This window comes from Bacillus rossius, chromosome 12 (assembly GCF_032445375.1).
Source record: "Bacillus rossius redtenbacheri isolate Brsri chromosome 12, Brsri_v3, whole genome shotgun sequence".
NCBI lineage: Eukaryota > Metazoa > Arthropoda > Insecta > Phasmatodea > Bacillidae > Bacillus > Bacillus rossius.
The window spans coordinates 27716751-27739980 of record NC_086339.1 but is presented as its reverse complement, the minus strand read 5'-3'; the positions used below and the strand labels follow the sequence as shown (position 1 = coordinate 27739980).

The 23230-nt window shown below is 39.5% G+C and overlaps 1 protein-coding gene across 1 annotated transcript in view; it reads right to left on the bottom strand.

Moving 5' to 3' along the window:
• LOC134537282 (uncharacterized) overlaps positions 1-23230 on the bottom strand; it is a 149671-nt gene that overhangs the window by 122562 nt on the left and 3879 nt on the right. The window contains exons 2-4 of the mRNA XM_063377556.1: positions 15692-16041; positions 14634-14906; positions 9212-10611 (exon numbers count right to left, since the gene is read on the bottom strand). Of these exons, the coding sequence (XP_063233626.1) occupies positions 9212-10611; positions 14634-14906; positions 15692-16041 (2023 nt within the window). The remainder of the gene's footprint in view (positions 1-9211; positions 10612-14633; positions 14907-15691; positions 16042-23230) is intronic.

Below are 23230 nucleotides of genomic sequence, written 5' to 3'. Positions count from 1 at the left end.
CGCACCGGCCGCGTCAGCTGGCTTGGATGCGCGCCGGAGGTGAGCACAGAAATGATCGCTTTCGACAAGGCTTCGTGTTTCAGCGTGACGGATTGTGAAAGGGTGGGAGGAGGGGGGTGTAGAGAGAGAGAGAGAGAGAGAGAGAGAGAGAGAGAGAGAGAGAGGAATAATCAATAATCGCGAATATTCATTAGCCAGTCGCAGTAATGGAGCGTTCGTCTGTAACGACTTGAAATCCCGGCTTTTGGAGCCGAAAGCCCTCGGTCAACAAGTGTTGACGAATCGGTAGTTTCGCAGGTTGAAACACCGCAGTTCAAGAACGATAATAACGATGATGATTATTTCTGATCATAGTAATGAATCGGCGATGCACCTGAGACTGTCACACGATGGTAAATCTGCGGTGGTTTTGCCATTAACTTTCGTGGTATAGATGTATGTAAAGCAAAAGCACAACAACCAATCCTGATCCCGTGGAAAGGGAGAGTGAAGATATGGGAATCCGCAAGTGAAGATTCCCAGATCCGGCTGGGAATCGAACTCGGGAACTTCGGATCACCAGCAGAATCTATGAACAGCTAGCCAAAATATCGAAACACACATATTGTCAAGACGAGAACAGTTGGAAAGTCATCGAGTTATAGTTTTATTTTTTTTTTGTTTTAAATTCTCACATCAAATCACAGATACTCTGACTATAAATTTTCGTATTATAGTAGTATGTTGACCTACCATCGACAACAATTAAAACTAAAACCAAGTATTATAAACTTTTGTAAAAAGTTTATGACTTATGTGGAAACAGTTTTAAACGGGTACCTAGCTCTGATTATTCGTACTGTAAAAAAAATTGACACTATGCTGGCAAGTTATTTTAAAATGCGTCTCATGTAAGCTAGTTTTTTTATATGGTTCAGAACTTTGAACGTCTGAAAAAACTTTTTTATTTGTAAAATTACCTAATTTCAAATTAATTGATTCGTTCACCGTGCTTGATCACTAAAAATAACTTCCTCTCTCCAACTGACTTTGCTTCTATGAATAAATACCAAGGTAACGATAATTTTGTGGTAGGTGATTTTCGTAAATAAACGATTTCCGTGGCAATGCAGGCCAGGCTTACGTGCAGTATCTATTCACGTGAGTAACGTAAACTTGCCGCTTATTATAACAATGCTGGGTATTATTAATATTGCTATTTGAACATGTTTTATGTTTCAGGGACTACAGTGCTGGGGATTATAGTTATTTTAATGCCACGTGCATATTGGTGGCAAATATGTGTGGAATAACACTGCTGCATTGTAACACTGCAAAACAAAACAACCCAAGAGCATGTCAACCAAATAGAGGTTTTGTATTTGTGGATGAGCGGCCTTCTGCCTATTAAAAGAAAATCCATACAGTATCTAAAATATATTTTTTTGCGATAAAACTATGGAAAACGATTTTAAATATCAGGGAAATAAACTTGTATTTAAATCTTTGAATTGTGCACATATTGTTAAATAAGCAACAAAAATGATTGAACTATTCACTCGACTTAAAATCACTCATATTTCTCACTATTGTCAAGTAATGTGATTCAGCACTAAATTATTGGTGGAAATTACCTAAGGAACTGCGATGAATGCGTTCCAATTTAATAGGTATGAATATTGTGTTAATATAACACTATATTTTAACACAAATGAGTTTCCTGATTCAATGATTTTATTTATCACGATTACTTTGATGATGTAATAATGGTTGTTCTGTTTACGAAACAATTAATAATTAATTTCTATATATTGGTGGAACAAATTGGTTTTGGTTTAAGTGTAAACTTTCAAGGTTATAATAGGACTGACATAGTTATGCCAATTATTTTTTCCCAAGAACAGCATATTTTTGATAAATACAATTTATTATATTTATTACAGTGCATATTTTAACTGCTTAGAAATTGCCAGTAAACTTATACATTGACATTAGGACGTACTACGAGATGATACATTGTATAACATAAACAATATACTCTATTAATATGAAATTTTTCTTAATCAGTCGAACGTTAGTACCTCAAAATTCTGCAGCTGGTAAATCATTGGACATCACTATTAACTCAAGATTAATAATTGGAATTCCCTCTAATATTAGTGAAATCCACTGATGAAACAATGACTTTCAGTTACAGAAACTAAAGAGAATACGCCGTTTGAAGTGAAGCATTTTTTTTCAACTTTTTTGTGAATTTTCTCAGTTTTGAAGCAGTTTCAACTGATTCGAATTTAAAGTGTCTCAACGGTGTACTAAATGATAAGTGGTTTCGACATTTACGTTTCAATGTTTCGATGTTAATAAATTAGGTCTACACAGCTATCATGCACAAAATAAGCAACGTTCGCTTCACAGTTATATTTTTAAAGCACTTTTGTGAATATTCGGCTGTAAACGTTGTTAAACAATACTTAGTAACAGGTTTAGTAAACTGCGTGGCATTCACAAAATTTAAAAAAAAAATTTGTTTAACAGTGCCAGAGTAAATGCCCAGAGCTGCACTAATTTCAAAAAGAAAATTGAATATATGTAAAATGCAATTAACCCTGTAAAGCCGAAATTTGTTTCCTATGAATCAATATATCCTCTCGTCACAAATGCTGCGCACTAAACAGAGAAGTTATTTCGTAAACGTGGACTTCTTGCAGACTCGCCTCATGATGCTTTTCTTTTTTTAGAATGATATTTCATTGCATTTATTGCTTTGAATATAGCTGTTGTGAATTCATTACATGCTTTTCTTACAATGTAACAATATCTGCGTGAGCTAAGCCGCGGCCAGTAAGAAGAAAGTAAAACTGCATCAGGCCTAGGTCTGTTCTAAATTTGTTTACTCACCCAACTGCGAGGCGGGAGAATAGAAGTGGGTTCGGTGGGGAGTAATTACCTCTGGAAAACCGGGTTTAGGTTTCAGTTGTTTTTAATATATATATTTTTTTTTAATAACCACGTGTGGTGGTGTGTAGGCCCGTAAAACATCTTCGGTCTTGCGCGTCTGTCTAGGGACTTCTGTACTTCCACCTACCCCCTTTCCCAATGTTCTACAATAATTTTTCTTCCTCTCTCTCGTGTGTGCCATGTGTGAGTGCTTCGTGGTCGCCGAGGTCTTATTTCACACCCTGCGCGGAAGAGAAGGGTTGTCTGACGAGAGGCAGTCAACAAAAACACCAGTCCTTCCCAACCCCTTCACACCACCCCACCCTCCGGCCCTCCTCCTTCACGGGTCAAGGTTAATGGCCTCTCTCTCTCTCTCTCTATGAGGCTCTTCCAACCTCCCGCACACTCTCTCGCGCCCTCCGCCGGGTTGATGAAGGGTGCGTGAGTGCACTTCCACCGAGGGAGAAATAAACGACGGGACCCTCGGCAAGGGGAGTGCCACCCCCTCGTATCTCCGCGCGACCACGCCGCCGCAATAAAGACACACCGATCGCGCTGTATCCACCGCCGGCGACGACAGCGTCACCTACCACGAGATTCCATCCAATCACCGCTGAGATAATAAATTTTAAAAAATTGCTTGTCTGTGAAGTCGGTTTACGGACGATAGTTTAACGTGACAAACGTCATAACAAAACATTGATGAAATGATTGCATACTTTTATGAATAAAATTGAATCATTTTTAATTGAATTATCACTATTTTTGTATGGAAACAAAGAAGGAGTGAAATGAAATCTACAATTTAATTGATAAATTTACTTTTATTTGCACTCATTAATTCAAACATGTTTATTACTTTAACGAACAGATTATTTTAACTATAACTTTTATACGTGTTTGCTATTTAATTTCTTCCAATCTGTGTTAATTCTGTTAAGGATAGGACGATGATAGGAAAAGTAGGTAACGAATGGGAGTGTTTCAAGTTTAATGTTCCTGGAAAAAGTCAAATCGATGTTTGTTCCAATCGAGTGGAAGAGAGATAGATGCGGCGCAAGCGTACAATTAGCGTAATGGGACACAGCGTAAATGGACAATGTGCATATCGGGACACTTTTTCGTGCGTGCAACCGGCGTTCATCGATTTATTAGACGTTGTCACGTCAAAAAAAACACCCACCGTCAAAGATATTACGTCTTACATTAACTCGCACAGCTACCATTTACCCCGTGGCACTTTTCTCTCGAGTATAGACTCAAATTGTATGTGCCTAAGAAATAGAGTCGAGCAAAAAAAATTCCGAGTTGTTTTCTGCACCGGATCAGAACTTTTTCTCGTAAAACAACATATATTTGTAAATTTGTACAGCCACATGAAAAATAGCTCTATAACTACAAAATAATGTTTGCAGTAATCCTGCGTTCGGATTCTTGCCCTTTGTGTTGTCCCAGTACCTCCAATAGTTAAAAGTTATTTGTATCCCGTTCGCTGACTGGATTTGCAGTATTAACTACGCCTTTTAATAAGCATAATATAACAATGTAATGTCCCACTATTTAATGTTGATTATCTTTACAGTGTTTTGAAAATCATGCTTTAAAATATAATAGTATGCGCCAATTTTTGTAATAAATAGCTACTCATTAATATCTCGAAAAACGTATTTCACATGTGCGAAATAACCCAAGCCATGTGTTGTAAAATGTTGAAAAAGGTATATTTCTTGTAGAACTACAAACTATTAATTGGCAAATTACTTCCAAAGGAAATATTTTGTGATAGAACAGAAATTTATTTTCTGTGTGGGGCCAAACCAGAATAAAGTCGATGTTATGTGTCCCTAGGCTTCTGTTGCGTTTTATTCTCGCTAAATAATAATGCGAATTCAGCAGTTATCTTCAAATGAATACGTTTTTAGAGATGATGAGCTGAGAATGAAACAGTTACAAAATTAATACGTTTGGGATTAGAGATTTCAGTTTTTTCTAACTGCTAACACATGACAGCGAACTAAATAAAGGTACGCCAACTATCATAGCCAGTAAATTGCACTGTACTGGAATTTGAAGGATGTAGTGTTGATTAATTAAGAGGAAGAATGTGACTGCAGCAATTTTTTTCTTTTCAGGCCTCTAAAAATGTTATTTTCTTGCTAAAAATTTTGCTTAGTTCAATTTAGTAAAAAATAATAATATAGCTCATCACTTAAACTTTTAACCTGAAAATATTAAACTCGTACGCTCAAGTACAAACACATGCATTGATGGCAGTTTTGTTAAGTTAGATCATTAGACATTTTCTTTACAAATATGTGAAAATATTTTATTTTTGATTTAATATTTATATTGGATATAAAATACGAAAGCATGCTAATTTTTAAATATCAGGAGGTTACTGAAAAAAAAAATAATTGGTTAGTCTAGTTTCTGTAATCTGGTGCTTTCTGATAACCAAGGTTTCTGTGTCCGCAAGAAGTCACGAAGTATAAAGCATTTTGGTAAGAAGAATTTTGTCTCATTTTCAGCAGCAAATTATTTTTAGGTACCTTATTCTGCTGGTTACTAACTATTCCCAGTAACCCTACGAAAAGTTGTTTCGTAAAATTTATATCTTTTAAAAAAAAGTTTACATACATAAATTGTTTACTGCTTTATAGTTAAATACAAAACCACGTTTCTGTGGAAAAAAATAAATAAATTTGTGTGTAAGTGAACTCTATGCTAGTTAAACGAAGTCAGTAAAACGTGGCACTTCAAAATTTCACTAGGCTTAACAACTCCAGTCTGCGATGCGACAGCTATAGCCCGAACTGTTAACATATTTCCAGTTCCAGGAGCTAACGAGTGTGTGATCAATCACTTCGTGACTCGACGAGGCGCTGGTATAGTTTGTCACGTGGGCTAGTGATGGATGTAAACCATAGACGCCAAGCTGCGCAGCATAAAAAAAAAAAATATTGTGGTCCCAACATGGAACCACTTATTTGTCAATATAACTGTCAGAAACATGTGTCATGGCTTAAGCAGGTTGCAGTGTTTAGGTTTCATAGCCCAGAAAACAAAGGTTTCAACCGCTAAAAAAATTTGTCCAAAGCTGAATTTTTGCACCGTAGTATAAATCTACTATGCTTAGTAACATGTCGAACATTTACCGCTGTGGTCCTTGTACGTATCACCGAAAACGTGCATTTAAGTCCTGGATGATAGCGACATACAGAAATCCATTAAAATGATTCCAATTTACACAGATTTTTACGTAGAATCTCCATAAAATTATCAAAATAATCTGGAAACGCTGTTACATTCATGTTGGAAAAATTTCCGAATGTGATTATTAAATGTGGGATATAAATCGATTGAGAAATGAAGTAGGTTTTTTTTATCTCAGTCATAGAAATTAAAACCCCATTCACATAAAAAAATATAGGGTCCAAATAATTTTATCTGAGAATATAATCAAGTATAAACAAAGTAATCGGGTATCATATATAAGCATTCAAAAAATACCAACCACAATCATACCGTTTTGTGTAATTCCCCCCCCCCCTTCCCCCTAAGAGGGGTAAAAGACAGAAGTGTGGTTTTAAAACAAAAAATTAACATTTAAGTTTCCATTAAAACTAGGAGTAAGTACTAATAAAGTACAACTTGCAGGTGGATTTACGTATTGTTTTTTTTTCAGTTATCGTTATTGGCCATTCAAGCTGGTAAAAAAGGGAAAAGTTTTGATTTTATTTCAAAATTATCATCTCCAAAACAAATTAAGTAAGACATTAATTATTTGGAATGTGTAATAAAAATATGAACCAAACAAAAAATATTTGACTACTTTGAGAGTTTAGGTCCCTAAGATTTGAGTATGGTTTTAATAAAAAAATGCATGATACCGAATCTACTGGATCTAAGGGTACGAAATAAAAAATGAACAAGCATATAGAGGTACAATTTGTATTTTTTTAGTTTACTAAACTTGGACTTTTAAGAGGTAAAACATTGGGTAAGTTTTTTATCATAGAAAAATCGTATCTCCACAGAAAATAAAGCTGGATACAGGGAGCTGAGCATACATAACCTAATAAATAATTGCGTTGGGTGCTTTTACATTTTTAGAAATTCTACCTCAAAAGTCAGTGAAACTGAGGTACGTTTTATAAAAAAAATAGTAATAAATCGTAATACCAAGAAAATTAAGCTTGATGTAAGAAACTGAAAAAGAATAACGTACATTATATGATTTAATAGCATGTATTCTACCTTTAAATTTTTTTCTATATTCGACTGCAAAAGTTGTGAAAGGGCGGACGTTTTAGTTTATCATATAATCCATATATCTGAAGCTAATCGAGCGGAATGTAAGTTATGCGGTTAAATTTATAAACATGCAAAACTCCTTGTTAGTACTTGCTGAAATTATACCTCTTAAAGGGGTATAAGATTGTAAATATGGTTTTTACATTACAAAATTATAATCTTCTCACCAAATTAAACTTAATTTCAGATATTGACCATTATCAATTAACATATCTGAAAATATGATCTCTTATGCAACATTCTCCAAAATATTACCTCTTAAGTTGTAAAAAACCGGTGAATATTATTTTTTTTTAAAACAGTGAGTGAGTGAGTGAGCAAACATCTCACCTCGGTAACGAGCAAATTCATGTGTTAACATGTTGTTCATGTTGCAAATAAACTTAAAATACAAAACTTGGCCACCAAATTTAACGTAGAATGCTTTAAAACATTCCCGAGCTTGATAACTGTATGAAAAGTATTAATTTTAGGATAAAACGGTGAAAACGTGTCCCTTTATTTTAACTCTAAATATGTTTAAAAAAAATTATACTATCGTATTTGAGGTTATTATTAATAAGCGTGTTGAGGGTGAAAGTTTAATATTCACCAGAAATACAATGAACTAAGAGCGCTTTACACAGCGGAAATCTGACAAGTTGCATACAGAAAAAGCTATAGCCGAGAGTCGAATCTTCAAGATGGTGGCGCGAGGCCACGGTGGTACCCATTTTCAAGGGGAAGGGCGCCGCCAACCGGCCAGCGTCGTACCGCCCCATATCTCTGCTATCAGTGACGTCAAAAGTAGTGGAACGCATAGTCCTGGCCAGGCTGGAGGCAGAATTGGCTCGCCTTCAGCCGCTGCCCGAGTTTCAGTTTGGCTTCAGGCGGCAACTATCAACCCAGCACGCACTGGCTCACGTCACCGACCAAATCACCCTCAACTTCACCCATGTTGGCATGGTGTTGCTAGACCTGAGTCGTGCATTCCATACAGTCCACCACCAAGCCTTAATCCTCAAGCTGGCCTTTATGGGATTCAACCCTGCTCTTCGTTCCATACTCCATTCTTTCCTGGAAGCCCGCACGTTTAACGTACGGGTGGAAAGGTCCACTTCATCCTCTAGAGAGATCACTGCAGGGGTCCCACAAGGGTCCACGCTTTCACCCCTCTTATTCTCCCTGTATACACACGATATTCCTCAACCCCCCGAATGCACGATCGTCATGTACGCGGACGATACCGCGCTGATGGTAGAACATCATGATCCCCTACAAATAAACGCCCGGCTGACCTCGCCCATCCGCATTATCACAACGTATTTTACCTCCTGGGGCATCCTCCCAAACCCCTCCAAAACTGAAGCCATATTTTTCACCAGACGACGCCCCCGTCTGCCGCCAGCACTGTTCGTGGGGGGCGCAGTGATCAAATGGAGCGATTCAGTGAAATACCTCGGTGTGACACTGGATCACACACTGCGCTTCTCACCGCACTTCTCGTCTGCCACTGCCCAGGCCTACCGCCCATTTAACTCGCTGACCACCATTCTCCGCCCCCACAGTCCCCTACCAGCCAAGGACAGAGTGCGCCTCTTCAAGGCGTACATAGTCTATTCTATTGTACTCCTCTGTAATATTTGCTCACGTAGCCGACATCCGTTTCAATCAAATTAATACATGTTTCAATAAACTTCTCAGAGCAACACTCGGTAAATTTAAATACGTAACTAACATCCAACTACACGAACTCGCAGACACGCCATCACCACGCCAATTGGTTATACAATACACAGACAAATTTTTCAACAAAGCAGCACAACACCCGTCCACACTCATTCAGAACATCGGACAACACAACATTTTGAATTTGATCAAATTTTTTTTTTCTGTCAATGGATAAAATATCAACAATGCCTTGAAATTGCGCGACCAAAGCCGCGATATTTACTAGTTATTGATGAGACTGCCGTCAAGTTGATAACAGACAACCACGTACCTCTCGCGGTGAAGTCCACCCGCTCCTTGATGGTGGCGCCCAGCTTGTTGATGAGGTCGAGCTGGCGGTCCAGGCCGCGCCGCACTCGCGCCACCTCGGGGATCTCGCCGCAGCACACCATCATGGACTCGATCTCCCGCAGCGAGGGCTCCCTGGCCCGCGGCACCACCCGGCCGCCGCTCAGCCGGTCCCGCGACCGGCACGTGAACTCGGCCGGCGCCACCCGCACCTCCCGGCAGGGCGGCTCCACCGCGACGGCCCGCTCCTGCCGGGGCAACTCTGCCTCCCGCGAGACGACAGCCTCCGAGTCCAGGATGCGGTCCAGGTACAGGAGCGCCTGCTCGATCTCCCCTGGGCACGCCATCTTCCCTCTGCCGGACGCCGCGCTGGGGGTCTCCGGGCGCAGCACCTCTTGGCCGCGGGCCTCCTGCTGAGACGTCGTCCTCCAATCCTGGACTGGGAGCTGACCGTGCAACTTTTGGAACTGGTCGATCTCCCCTGGGCACGCCATCTTCCCTCTGCCGGAGACCTCCGAGCAGGAATTCGACGCCGCGCTGGGGGTCTTCGGGTGCAGCACCTCTTGGGAGCGGACCTCCTGCTGAGAAGTCCTCCAATCCTGGATCGGGAGATGACCGTGCAACTTTTGGAACTGGTCGATCTCCCCTGGGCACACCATCTTCCCTCTGCCGGAGACCTCCGAGCAGGAATTCGACGCCGCGCTGGGGGTCTTCGGGTGCAGCACCTCTTGGGAGCGGACCTTCTGCTGAGACGTCCTCCAATCCTGGACCGGGAGCTGACCGTGCAACTTTTGGAAGTGGTCGTAACCCCTCCTCGCTTCCCCGGTGTCTTCCGTCGATTCTTTCCGGATCATCAGTGGCGGATCAGGATGTTGTTGCCAGTTTCGAAGAGGCTGACGAACCTGCGTTCGGCTCCCGATTGGCCTTGGGCTCCGGTCCTGGAGCCCGAAGTTCGCCGACTCCTCGAGAGTCCGGATGCTCTGGACGCACTCCTCCTGGATGGGCTTCATGCTGCATTTCCTGCTGGAGAGCCCCGATGAAGAGTGGCTGTGGGGGTTGCTCCTCGTCTTGGAGCTCGCGGAGGTCTGTTCCGGAGAGAAAACCGAAGGCGTCCTATCACCACAGGAAGGCGGCGCGCACTGGCATTTCTGCGGTTGTGAGCTCGGCCAGGACGTGGAATGGAAAATTTCTTGCAACGGCCTTTGCGCTTGACCGGTTGGGACTGTACTGGCCCCTCCGAAGCCTCCGTCGCCTTGGTTCCTGATGGGTTTGTAGTAGCTCTGCTTGCTGACGACCACGAAGCCGGAAACTTCCTCCACATGGTTCCGAGGCGGCTGGCGGCACCCGACCGACGGCAGGGAAGAAATCGTCGAGGTCGTCGACCTACGGAGAAGAAAGGAAGGTAAGCGCTGTGTAAACAAACGTTACCCTATCGAAATTTAAGAGGAAAAAAAATTTTGTTACATAAACTATTTAGGACATGAGCTCCTAATAAACAATTCCTGCCTTCCCCTGCCTTTCTGTTGCGGTCACAGCTTGAAGAACGTCAGCTGTTGTTTGTAGCTGAAGGTGGTGTGCGGATGACTAGGTGTGACGTACAGATCACACCCATTTAAGAAGCAAATAATCCATCACTTTTTTCTTTGAAGCTTGGGAGTGTTACTTTTCTCTACATTACAACATCACATGAAGTTGCTATGATAGTTTAGAATCGTTTAAATAACACTAACTGTTCATTACGTAAAATGATTAATATTAATTACATTTTAATATAAATATTTTTTCTTGACTATAATTATAACTACTACTAATTGTAATCGCGTCAACAAATGTTTGTACTTAAGTTATACATTTGAGACACTGATTTCAAAACATGTTAGTTTAAAACAGAGTAATAAAGTGGAATAGTTCAGTAACATTTTGTTTTGAAGGTTTTCAAAATGAACTATGTAGTATTAAGAAGTATTAAATAATACTTATTTTTAAATTCTAAATATAAATATTATTAATAAATATTTCTTGTGGATAAAATGAAACAGGTGGTTACTGGCTTTTAGATAAATTAGATATTGACAGATTAGAATTTTAATACAAGTGAAACGTTCGTGTGATTAAGATTCTTGTATCGATCTTAATACCACGGAAAATTAATTTTTATGATCACAGCCACTTTACTACAAAACTACAAATACTACATAATACTACAAAACACAACGAAATATTTTTTTTCGGTTACAGAATAAATTGTATATAGGTTAGATTATTTTCCTTGTAAGTTTCGAAATATTAGATTTTTTTTTTATATTGTTCACGTTGCATCAATGTTTCTATGGAATAAATGTCAATTTTCATTCAAAGTGGTCGGTTTCCTTAAATAAATTTCTTTAGTTTCAGATCATCAAATTAAAAACAAACGTTCAAGTGTGATATAACTTTTAATGTGTCATTAAAAAATTTAATAAATTGAAGCAGTGACAAATTTCCATCTTGGGAAGTGCCAGAAAATACAATAAATAAATATATATATTTTTTATATTGTCTTAAACCGGTTCATAATATTTGAGACTTATGACAGTATTAAGCAGACAGACATTTGGACTTTGTCTGTACTTTTTTTCCCCATCACTTTGTCCTTCGTGCTGTACTCGCCACCAACGCACGGTCTATTTCTCTTCTCGCGCAGTTTATTTCTGTCTGTTGGCGTGGTTCGATTCACCGGACGTCATCGTTTGGCACGGCATTCCAAACCGAAGACGCCACGCATAGGGAGGAAAAAAAACTTCGAGGATACTAAACTAATGCTTAAAAAAATAATATCAAACCAACGCATTGGTGACCATCGCTTCGAGACAGGCGTGTGTGATAACTAAAGTTTCCTCGGAAGACCTCGCTGTCTGTAAGGTATCATCACACGCCTGCTCATCGCGAGCTCAGTCCCAACAACCCAACTAACTCTAATTTTTGAACACGGAGTCGATATTTGAATCGCGCGAAGCCTCGGGCCCGTGTGCGAACCCGTAGGACCTAACTGGGACAATAACCTGCATCCAGGGCTTCACTTGAAGAAAAAGGGAATATCTCTAGCCCCGAAACCACGTGGACTCTTGTGTTGTTTGCATTATTGTTTTATGTAGCCTTGCGTGTTTTTGCTTGTCTATTTTTGACTTGGGGGTACTAGACGGTAGGCAGGTAGAGGGGGAAAATTGAGCGCCTTAGTCCTCACCCTCGGGCAAGCTTTGGTGAAGCGAGATTCAGTGCTGCAATTTCCGGTACGCTGGACACGACAAAAAAGGTTTTTTTTTTTCTGTTTAAAAAATAAATTCTATTATCTTTTTTGTTAATTTATGTAGACCTATCCAACAGTTTTGCAGTAGTGTTCAAATTATTTTAGTATGTTATTGTGAACTATATTGTCTAGTTTTATCGCTCACGTGAATGATTTAATATTTCCCTGGCCTCCTAATTCCTTAATCCTGCTAAGTGTGGTTTTATTTTAGAGTTTATGTTCGTCAAAATGTTTAGTTTAATTTGTCTTCATAGTTCTCCTAATTTTTATCTTTGCAATATTTTTTTCACAAGCATCAGTAATCCTTATTCTTTGTGTGCTGTCGCATTAACCGATGGTCTCACTATGATTATTTATGTGTAACATCTCTAGCTTTCGATGTACGGCATTTTGTGGGAGATATTTCGTGAATACGACGGAAGTCAAGGAACGGACATATGTAACATCCACAGTGCTGCGAACTGTGGCGGATGCGGCGAATCAAAGTTCAAAAATACAAAAGGTAAACGATTTAGTATTAACTGCTCAGCACATATTTAACCAATTGGGCGGTATTTTAATAAAAATTCCATGTCAAAATAACGTTAAAAGCGAGAGATTAGTATTTTTACAAGTCTTAGTCGCTTTTATCAGAGCCTGTTCATTATACACAGTCTGTCCATAAAAGAATGTTCCCATTTCAATGGTATAATATAACAGTTTAATTTTTAGACTATTTACAACAAATGATAAATCTAATTGAAGGTAGTTTATCTTACGAAGGTTCAATATTTGCACCCTTAGTTATAAGGCACATAACCTAAAGTCCTATTCCTCCCACATTTTGGTTATTAAGTCCGGAGTGATGGAAGCAATAGCCTCTTCAGTTCTGTGTCTCAACTCTGGCAAATCATTAGGTAGCGGCGTAACGTAGACACGATCTCTTATAAAGCCCCAAAACGTCATGTCAGGTGTACGTGGAGGCCAGCGAAAAAACGAGCTCTGTCGTCCAGACCATCACGAACAATCCAACGGTCATAGGGACTTCCGACGTTCAACCAATCTCGCACAAAGAGATTCCAATGAGGAGGGTCTCCATCCCGTTACCAAACAAAGTGCACTTGTTCATCCTGTACTAATTACGCTCAGGAGACTCTGCAAGCGAGAAAACAACACAGTACTCGCGCATTCGCTTATCCAACTGCTTGAGTTACTTTTGACGTGACAACGTCTAATAAATCGATGAACGCCGGCTGCACGCACGAAAAAGTGTCCCGTTACGCACATTGTCCCGTTACGCTGTCCCGTTACCCTCATTGTACGCTTGCGCCGCATCTATCTCTCTTCCACTCGATTGGAACAAGCATCGATTTGACTTTGTCGAGGCACATTAAACTTGAAACACTCCCATTCGTTTCCTACTTTTCCTATCATCGTCCTATCCTTAACAGAATAACACAGATTGGAAGAAGTTAAATAGCAAACATGTATAAAAGTAATAGTAAAATAATCTCTTCGTTAAAGTAATAAACATATTTGAATTAATGAGTGCAAATAAAAGTAAATTCATCAATTAAATTGTAGATTTCATTTCACTCCTCTGTATCCATAAAAAATAGTGAAAATTCAATAAAAATGATTCAACTTTATTCATAAAAGTATGCAATCATTACATGAATGTTTTGTTATGACGTTGTCACGTTAAACTATCGTCCGTAAACCGACTTTACAGACAACCATTTTTTTTTTAATCGTGACCTTTGAACCAACACTCTACAACGCTTACAGTTGGTACCATTAAAATTTATAAAATGGGAGATTATTTTATGGACAGTATTGTATGGTTTGAAAATTCGGTCTGCTGATAAAATGATTCCGTAGTCGATGCAACTGCTCCGGCAGCGAATCCTAGCGGCGGGTGCGGTGAGTAATTGTGTGTGTGGAAGGGGGAGGTTAGGGAAAGGTAGGGGCAGAAGCGGATCCAGAGGGGGGGGGGGGGGGGGCTAAGGGGCTCAAGCCCCCTCCAAAAGCATCTGGGTCCACTATTGTTTTAGTGTTTGCCATGATAAAGCCTAGCCTCAGCTGGGTCAAGCCCTTCCCAAACCAAAATCCTGGATCCACCACTGGGCAGGGGACTCACCCGCGCTTGCAGACCGGCGGCCTGGCCTTGACCTCCACGCGCGAGGTCACGGTCACGTCGATGGGCACTGCCGGCAGCGCGCAGTGTCCGCTGTGGTCGCTGCCCGACTCGCTGCTCGTCGACTTGCTGATGGGCCGCTTGGAGGCGCGCGCGACGGGCGGCAGCCTCGCCCCCGACGGCGGCGGCGGCGCGGCCTCCGGGGGCCGTATCGGCGGCAGGCCGGGGGCGGGCGCCGCCCGTCGCCCTTGCTGCGGCATCGACGTCGACGTCCCGCTGCCCGACTGTTAAAGACGTTCACCTTAACTTTACGTAGAACGCTGGTTGCAAATTATCCACGGATCATCGTTGGGCACGAACGTACAAGAATAATCTTGGTATGCCACAAAAAAAAAAAACATTTCAAAACTGATCACATCATCACCATCAAGAACAAACATCCTTCTTCCTTGCAATTTGCCTGTTCGCCCCTGTCTGCAGCGGAAGCACAGAACTATTGAAGATTGTAATACGACGTATGTAGGTTTCTACGAATATTCAGGTGGCTAGAATCACAAAGAGAGAGCTCTTCGTACATTTCGGGCGATTTCCTTCGTTAAAAGGTCTGCGAATTTTACTGTAATATTCAACATTGCACATCGGATCGCGTGGAGGTGACGCCGAGGATAATACCTCCCCCAAAACCCTTCTTTTCCACCAGAAAAACTGGACAAAGTTCGCTGCTTTCGTTTGCTCACTTTTGTCGATGAAGAGAAGATTTCTTCTTCGTGAAAACTAGCACAATGAGACAAGTATCTTCGTTTTAAAATGGTTTCTCCGAAGGGGGGGAAAAAAAATTTTTCTTCGAATCCTCGCGGTAATAGATGCTGCACTAGTGGATGAAAAAATGGGAACCCCTTTATACTTCTTCAGCAACCTTCTCGACGACCAAAAGACTGGAAGAGACATTTCTCAACTTCATGCTGTGTGGGTGGACGCAGAGAAGATGCTAGATACTTGTTCAGTGGCGGACTGCGGAGCAAAGTCCGGCGTCTCCTGCTGCCGTAGAGACGACGAGTTGCCGAAGAGGCGGACGCGGCGACGCGGGCAGGTCCAGGCAGGTCCGTGAGTGGACGGACCACCCTCCTCCCGGCGAGGGACGCCTGATGCGACTGGGTGCCGAAGGCGAGGCCCTGACCGGCCGCCCCTCCGGTATTTTTAGTGGGGCAGGGCTCGCTGCCGACTGGCGGCCTCCCAGCGGACGCCCCGATACGACGGCGACGACGGCGAAGCTGCACCGGTGCAGACGTCCCTCTGGCCGACTATCTCTCAGGTGGGCGCCGCGCCAGGCGCCGTGCGGCCCATTGACAACCCGCGGGCGGGCAGAGTTCATCAACTGCTCCGGCGAAGGCACGTCCGACCAGGGGCCCCTCTTTCACAAAAACAAGTACGACATAGTTCGTAACAAGTACCCATATTTTAACAAGTTTGTAACATATACATGATCGAGTCTTTTTGACGTGACAACGTCTAATAAATCGATGAACGCCGGCTGCACGCACGAAAAAAAAATGTTCCGTTACGCACATTGTCCCGTTACGCTGTGTCCCGTTACGATGTGTCCCGTTATGCTATATTGTACGCTTGCGCCGCATCTATCTCTCTTCCACTCGATTGGCCTATGAAGCTAATATTATATTAAAGGGGGCGCGTCGTTTTGCCTAAAATCGTTTTGCCTAATCGTGTTTCCCCACCTTCGTTTTGCCTAAAATTCGTTTTGCCTAAAGTCATTTTGCCTAAAGTCATTTTGCCTAAAGTCATTTTGCCTAAAGTCGTTTTGCCTAAAGTCTTTTTGCCTAAAGTCGTTTTGCCTAAAGTTATTTGGCCTAAAGTCGTATTGCCTAAAACCATTTTGCCTAAAATCGTTTTGCCTAAAATCGGTTTGCCTAAAAGTCATTTTGCCTAAAGTCGTTTTGCCTAAAATCGTTGTGTCTAAAGTCGTTTTGCCTAAAGAACATTTTAGGCTAAATGACTTTAGGCTAAACGACGTGTACTTATATTAAATAGGTTAAGGCGGGCTTTTCAAAAGTAGCTTTTGAAATTTTAGTACTTTAACTAAACTATCATTTCATCAATGTTTTGTTATGACGTTGTCACGTTAAACTATCGTCCGTAATCCGACTTTACAGACAACCATTTTTTTTTGTACTCGCCAGAGATGTGTAGCACCTAACCTCGGCAACGAGAAAATCATCGTGTTCTCGTGTTGCAAATACACTTAGAATACGTAAACTCGGAACTCAAAATATTTAGCGTAGAATCCTTTGAAATAATGCCGAGCGTATTTTCGGCACCAGCCGCTAGAATTCGCTGCCGGTGAAACCGCACGTTGACCTATTGAATCATTCCATTTTCAGACAGAAATTTTGAACTATGTAAGAAAACGGCTCCAATACCTACATTGGAACCATTTTCTAGCCGCGCGCAGGTCACCGTTTACTAAAACGGTTGCTGATTTTCTTACCCTTACTGGTATTCTGTTTGTACGTGTTACCTTTGAATTAGAAGTCGCCAGACCAGGTTAAAAATTCTAATACGGTTTTGAGGTAGTTGGTTAATTCACCGCCGCAATCGCCACCATCTCTAGGGCATCGACTTGTGGTGGTCCCTAGCGGACAAGTGTCTAACTCTTCAAACACCCCTTCCCCCTCATGTTGAACGACGTTGAGCTGCAGTGAATGATGGATGAGGGGTGCGGGGAATGACAGCGGGCGACAGTGCTGCGCTCTAACGTGTAAATAACAACTAAGACGATACAGGGCGTTACGGCAGCGCACTGCAGCGGTGAAGTTCCCAAGCTGCTCATTATACGCTTTTGAAAAACGTAGAGTAAATCCTATCCACTCGCGACTTCTATATATTCAAAGGTGTTACGGAATATGGCCGGAAGTTAGGTCACGGTTGTGTCCCATCAGGGCAGTGCTTTATTTGCTACCTTACCGGAACGTCTTTGAATATCTCCCTAGGAGTGTGGTGCCTGGTGGACTACCAATAAACGTGACGTCAATTTTCGTGTCCACAGCACTGTTTGGTTTCAGGAGCGCCGTATCGTCGCTGAATTATTCCGCAGGTCACATTAATCAGGACGAGGCACCACGTAATCCTTCCCGCACCGTTACCACGAGACTTAAAATCCAGTATTCCATTGTGCATGCATTATAACTTCACCCGGCACGTAATCCGGGACGTGATTTATCCGAGGAAGACGCAGTTATCGACGTGTTGTATCTGCAAACCAGCGCCGCGTGGTTTTCATTACCTTAATTAAGGTCACGCCACACTAGAACAGTAACTCTGCTAATCACTTTTTAAGCTCACCACCAGGCATTATAACACAAGCAGTGTTCATTATTTCAAAATAAGAAATGGTTTTAACACAGTTTGGACATAAAATAGCACCAAAAACAGGCGTGGTATTATTTAATAATACTTTTATAATTAATACTACTGTTACAATTTATTTTCTTCAATGAAAGCGTCTCTAAATTGAATTTTTTAAATATTGTTTGAAATCAGGAGGCCAAAATACGGTTATATTGTAGGCCCAATACTCAGCGTGGATGCAGTCATAAGTTTGTCTCTACTTTCTCCTTCATCAAAAATCAGATACACATAATGATGATCTTGTTATTTGATGTGGATGGAGTTTAGTCTGAGCAATGGGGATGCCCTTTCTGTTTCTTTTCACCAGATAGTCTTTCTACCTTTTGACTATCATATTTGTTCTTGCAAAATTTCTGATATTTTACTGCATGGGCTACTAGTGTTTGTGAAACACATTTTCAATCGTCCAACTGATCCAAACTTCTTATATCACTTGAAAGCTCACCATGTTCAGAGAAAATTGCAAGATTCTTCGACATTGTTTAATAACCTTCATGCTTCGGAATGATTAAGCGCTCTTTTGAATGCTTCTGGTATAACCAACGCAGATCCCATGCAAACGGAGCCACCATTTGGTCGGTCGTAGCATCAACCAATTCATGCTTCCTCTTCATTGACATGATTGGGTAATCTCCGTCTTTCTATGAGGTACGCGAAAGCAATATCTTTTTTACACGGGGAAGTTCTTCGCATTACGTCTGCCTGAAAAAGAAACACATATTTAGTATTGCAGAATGGAATCTTATTTATCTACTATATTTTATTTATTATTACATTTTTTGAAGTTGCCCCCCAAAATTTAAATTTCGAGGGGACCTAGGATAGTTAAAAAAAAATACCCCCTAAAAAGCTAGAATTAATTTACATATACATAAAAAATAACAATAATTTCATTTCCTACATAAACAGTTATAAAGCCGCTCTATTACCTTTTCGATCCCATATAAATAAAATTGTACCCAAAACGACTCACTGTGCAACGCTACATTGTTTTGGCAAATTTTCAGCAACTGTTTATGATAAAATAAAAATCATTAATACCGTTCAAAATAAAATTTTCTGGCGAACAAAAATGTATCGGAAAAATTTTCAGCTACGTGTAACGGATTCCGAATTTTTTAGTAAAACATTTCGAAAAAATGAAAAAACAAAAATTTGAATAAATTTACAAATATTTCCGGTATTATGAACGTAAACAATGTTGACAAATATACCGTTGGAAAGCGCGTTTCTCCTTATTAATAATCACTTACAATAATGGTTAATATTCAAATACAAATCCGAGTTACATAAAAAAATGTAGAAGCGTGTCACAAAACTTTTTTGGCCATACTTATTACGTCTTAAACACCGCTAGAGGGCCAGGAAAATTTGTGTCCTTGGATTTTTAGACTCGTCTACCCATGCACTATCTAAATCCATAGGGGCGCATTTGTTGTCAGATAAGAAAATTTGGTAGAACTTTTAGCTATCCCACCTCATTAGTAAGGTTTACCTAGATTCTACGCAACTCACGTCTTTTTCGTTTGCAGGGTGACCGATGGAAGCTGATTATTTGTTGGTGAAGGTAGCAGTTGTTGTTTACGTTTTAAAAACGTTAAATGTTTTATTCACGAAGCTTAAAATAATATTTGTATATGACCAGTGTTCCATCGTATGATTTTATTATTTACGTAAATCTTGACCATTTTATTGTCTCGTCTCTCAAACATTCGAATCCTATTATTTCTTAACTGTGACAACTAATATTGTTTTGTAGGTTCAGTAACTAGCTTTGACCTTCAAACTTTGCATGTCTACGTATTCTTTACTTAATACCATAGAAAAAAAAATGGTTGTCTGTAAAGTTTGTTTACGGACGATAGTTTAACGTGACAACGTCATAACAAACTTTGATGAAATGATTGCATACTTTTATGAATAAAATTGAATCATTTTTATTAAATTATCACTATTTTTATGGATACAAAGAAGGAGTGATTGGAAATCTACAATTTAATTGATAAATTTACTTTTATTTGCACTCAATAATTCAAATATGTTTATTACTTTAACGAACAGATTATTTTAACTATAACTTTTTTACATGTTTGCTATTTAACTTCTTCCAATCTGTGTTATTATGTTAAGGATAGGACGATGATAGGAAAAGTAGGAAACGAATGGGAGTGTTTCAAGTTTAATGTGCCTCGAAAAAGTCAAATCGATGGTTGTTCCAATCGAGTGGAAGAGAGATAGATGCGGCGTAAGCGTACAATGAGCGTAACGGGACAATGTGCGTAACAGGACACTTTTTCGTGCGTGAAGCCGGCGTTCATCGATTGTTTAGACGTCACGTCAAAACTTAAAATTGGACCTTCGCAGGTAACTTTTATATGGTTGCGTTAGAAACCGATTGTTAAGTTTCCCGTGCACCGCGGAATCGGAAGACGAATGGCGAAACGTGAGTATCTTCTGCGCCCGTGTTCCGTCTCCGTGTTTTACGTTCCGCGTCGTTGTGGAACGGGCCAGGAAAAAGAACAAAGTTACTGCCGAAAAATTTTCCCGCGGTCCGCCAAGTGGCGCCGTTTGAATTTCAGGCACGCGCGACGAGAAATTTAGCGAGGCAAAAGGGGCATCGTCTGACGTCACAAATGAGGTAGTGTTGGTTTAATTCTGGGCGAGGGAGTAGAAGCGGTCGTAGGTCGATCCTTAATCTTCAGCACGTTGAGATAACGCGAGGCGCGTGAGGCATGAGGCCAGAGTTTTAAGGGGGAGAGATAGCAGCTGAAAGACGCCATCTTGGTTTGAGTACAGTTTGGGCCGTAAAATTTCTAATCGATAAAGGGGGTATGTCCCGTTCCATGTCATTATTTTCTTGTTACGTTTAACATGGTTACACTTGTAGATTTTTTAGTAGCCGAATTTCAACAAAATTAAAAAAGATAGTACATGTATTTTGCATAATTGCTGGAGAAGTTAAAATTTTAACATTTTTGTTCAGTATAGAATTCGAGAAAGAAATGGAATGGAAAAATGAAAAATCTTGTTTTTAAAGGCAATTCTGGTGGCTACATCGTAGTGTGTTTCAAACTTATTTCATAAAAAAATTATTTAATCCTTTAAAGTTATAATAATAACGGGGATTTTAAAAGGCTAAGTAAAATTAAATATTTTTAATGAAATAAATTAAACCATACCACATTACGTACGTGCGTCTAAAAGGTATATATATATATATATATATATATATATATATATATATATATATATATATATATATATAAAATTTCACTTTACCATTCGCATCTACAAATAGCGCATGTACTTATAATAATGGCTCAAAATCATCAACTTTTTTGTTAAGTTACGCGAGTGCAAGCACTTCACAAGCAGTTATCTGATCTCTTTTCTAGTAATTTAACAAGTGAATTACAAGCCCAAAATATTTAATTTTTCGTACTTTAATTTAATATACTCAAATTAATACAAACTGAATTTCAATTCAGCTTTAACATAGCATATATAATATTTGAATTATTTTTCATTAATTTTTTTTTGTCTGTAATACACGCTACTAATAGGTTTGGCGGTTTGAATTAGGATATGAAAAAATTGTATCCTTAACTTTTTGTGTGATATTGACTGCACGTTATGCTAAAATGTCAGTTACACTACAAAACAGAATTTTAATTGAATATTTAATTATACAGTTTCTATATCTTATATGTAACGTAGACTAACGATTTTTGGTCTTTGATTCGCAAGCTAAAGAAAGCTACGAATGTTACGTTTTATTTGTAGGTATATCTAATAATTTATAATTATTATTTAACATTTAAAACTTGAAATGAAGTTTTGACGCACTATTTTAGAGCAGATAAAAACAGAGTTAAATTATATTATTATTGTCGTAATCTTCAATACATTCGTTTTAAAATAAAATGAAATATATATATATATATAATTCTCAGAAACACTTGGTGAACTTGTGCCCAAAAGTGACGCTAATGTAGTTATTTAGTTTTAAAGAATATGCTCATCATCGCATTCTCTGTGCATTAAGAGTTTGACTAAACCTTAACCTTAACTTTATTTATTCCCTGATTTAAAAAACCATTGGCAGAAAGTAAAGGTCAATACCATCATCCCTTCTACCTGTCATGAAAGCCTATTGTGCTATCATATTGTTACGATGATAAACAAGTTGTCTTTATCTTCTCTTTCAACTTTCAGCATTGTTTATATACCTACAGCATGTACAAAATGTATACACATCGTCAGAATGCAATGCAAAATAGTGAAACATTTAACTAAATGAAATATCTGTAAATTTGCTGAGATGATAATAGCTAACACTCAAATTATCAAACAACAATAACAGTTTCAAGAAACTGAGAAGAAATTGTATTTATGTTTACATGATATTATTCATATATTACCATTACTACTGCTCAAGATATTAAATAAACTACGAATATAACGTGTAGAAAACAGGGTTCGAAATGGATAGCCAAATCAAGTTTTATTTCAGTTTTATTAATTACTAATATTTGCATTACTAATAAATAACTGTACTTAAAAATATCTGATCATCAATTACTTACATTTAAAAACGTTTATTCGCAAGTCACTCAATGTCTATCAAGTTCCACAGTTCGCACTTCTCTCTTAATCAAAGTCGTTGAATGATACCATTGAAAGGATTGAGCGAGAATCTTTACCGGTAGGTAAGATTTTCTTGCTACATGAGCATAACGCATAGCGCGCACAACCACCTTTCACGGTGGTTCCAATGGTAAATGTACCCTCAGTTTATTATTATCTATTTACTCGTTGTGGAATTAATTGCATGAGGTAGCCAATCTAGACGTAGCTTGTTAATAGTTTTTACAAATAAAAATCATTGAGAAAAAAATTTATACTTCTGTTCGTCGTTATGAAATTAACTCCATTTACGTCCACTGTGGTGAAATAGTCTGTATTATAGTTTTTTATGTTTTTTTTTTTCTGCTATTGAGAAATTTGCAGAAATATGATTCGTTTTATTGTATTGTCCGGTATGAAGAATTCTATACAATGATATTTTTTAGCTTACTACTGCGGTAAGAACTTTTTTCTCTTGCCCATTGCGAATAATCAAAATCATACAAATTTGCACGCACTGTCTCACCATTTCAAATTGCAGAATAACGACA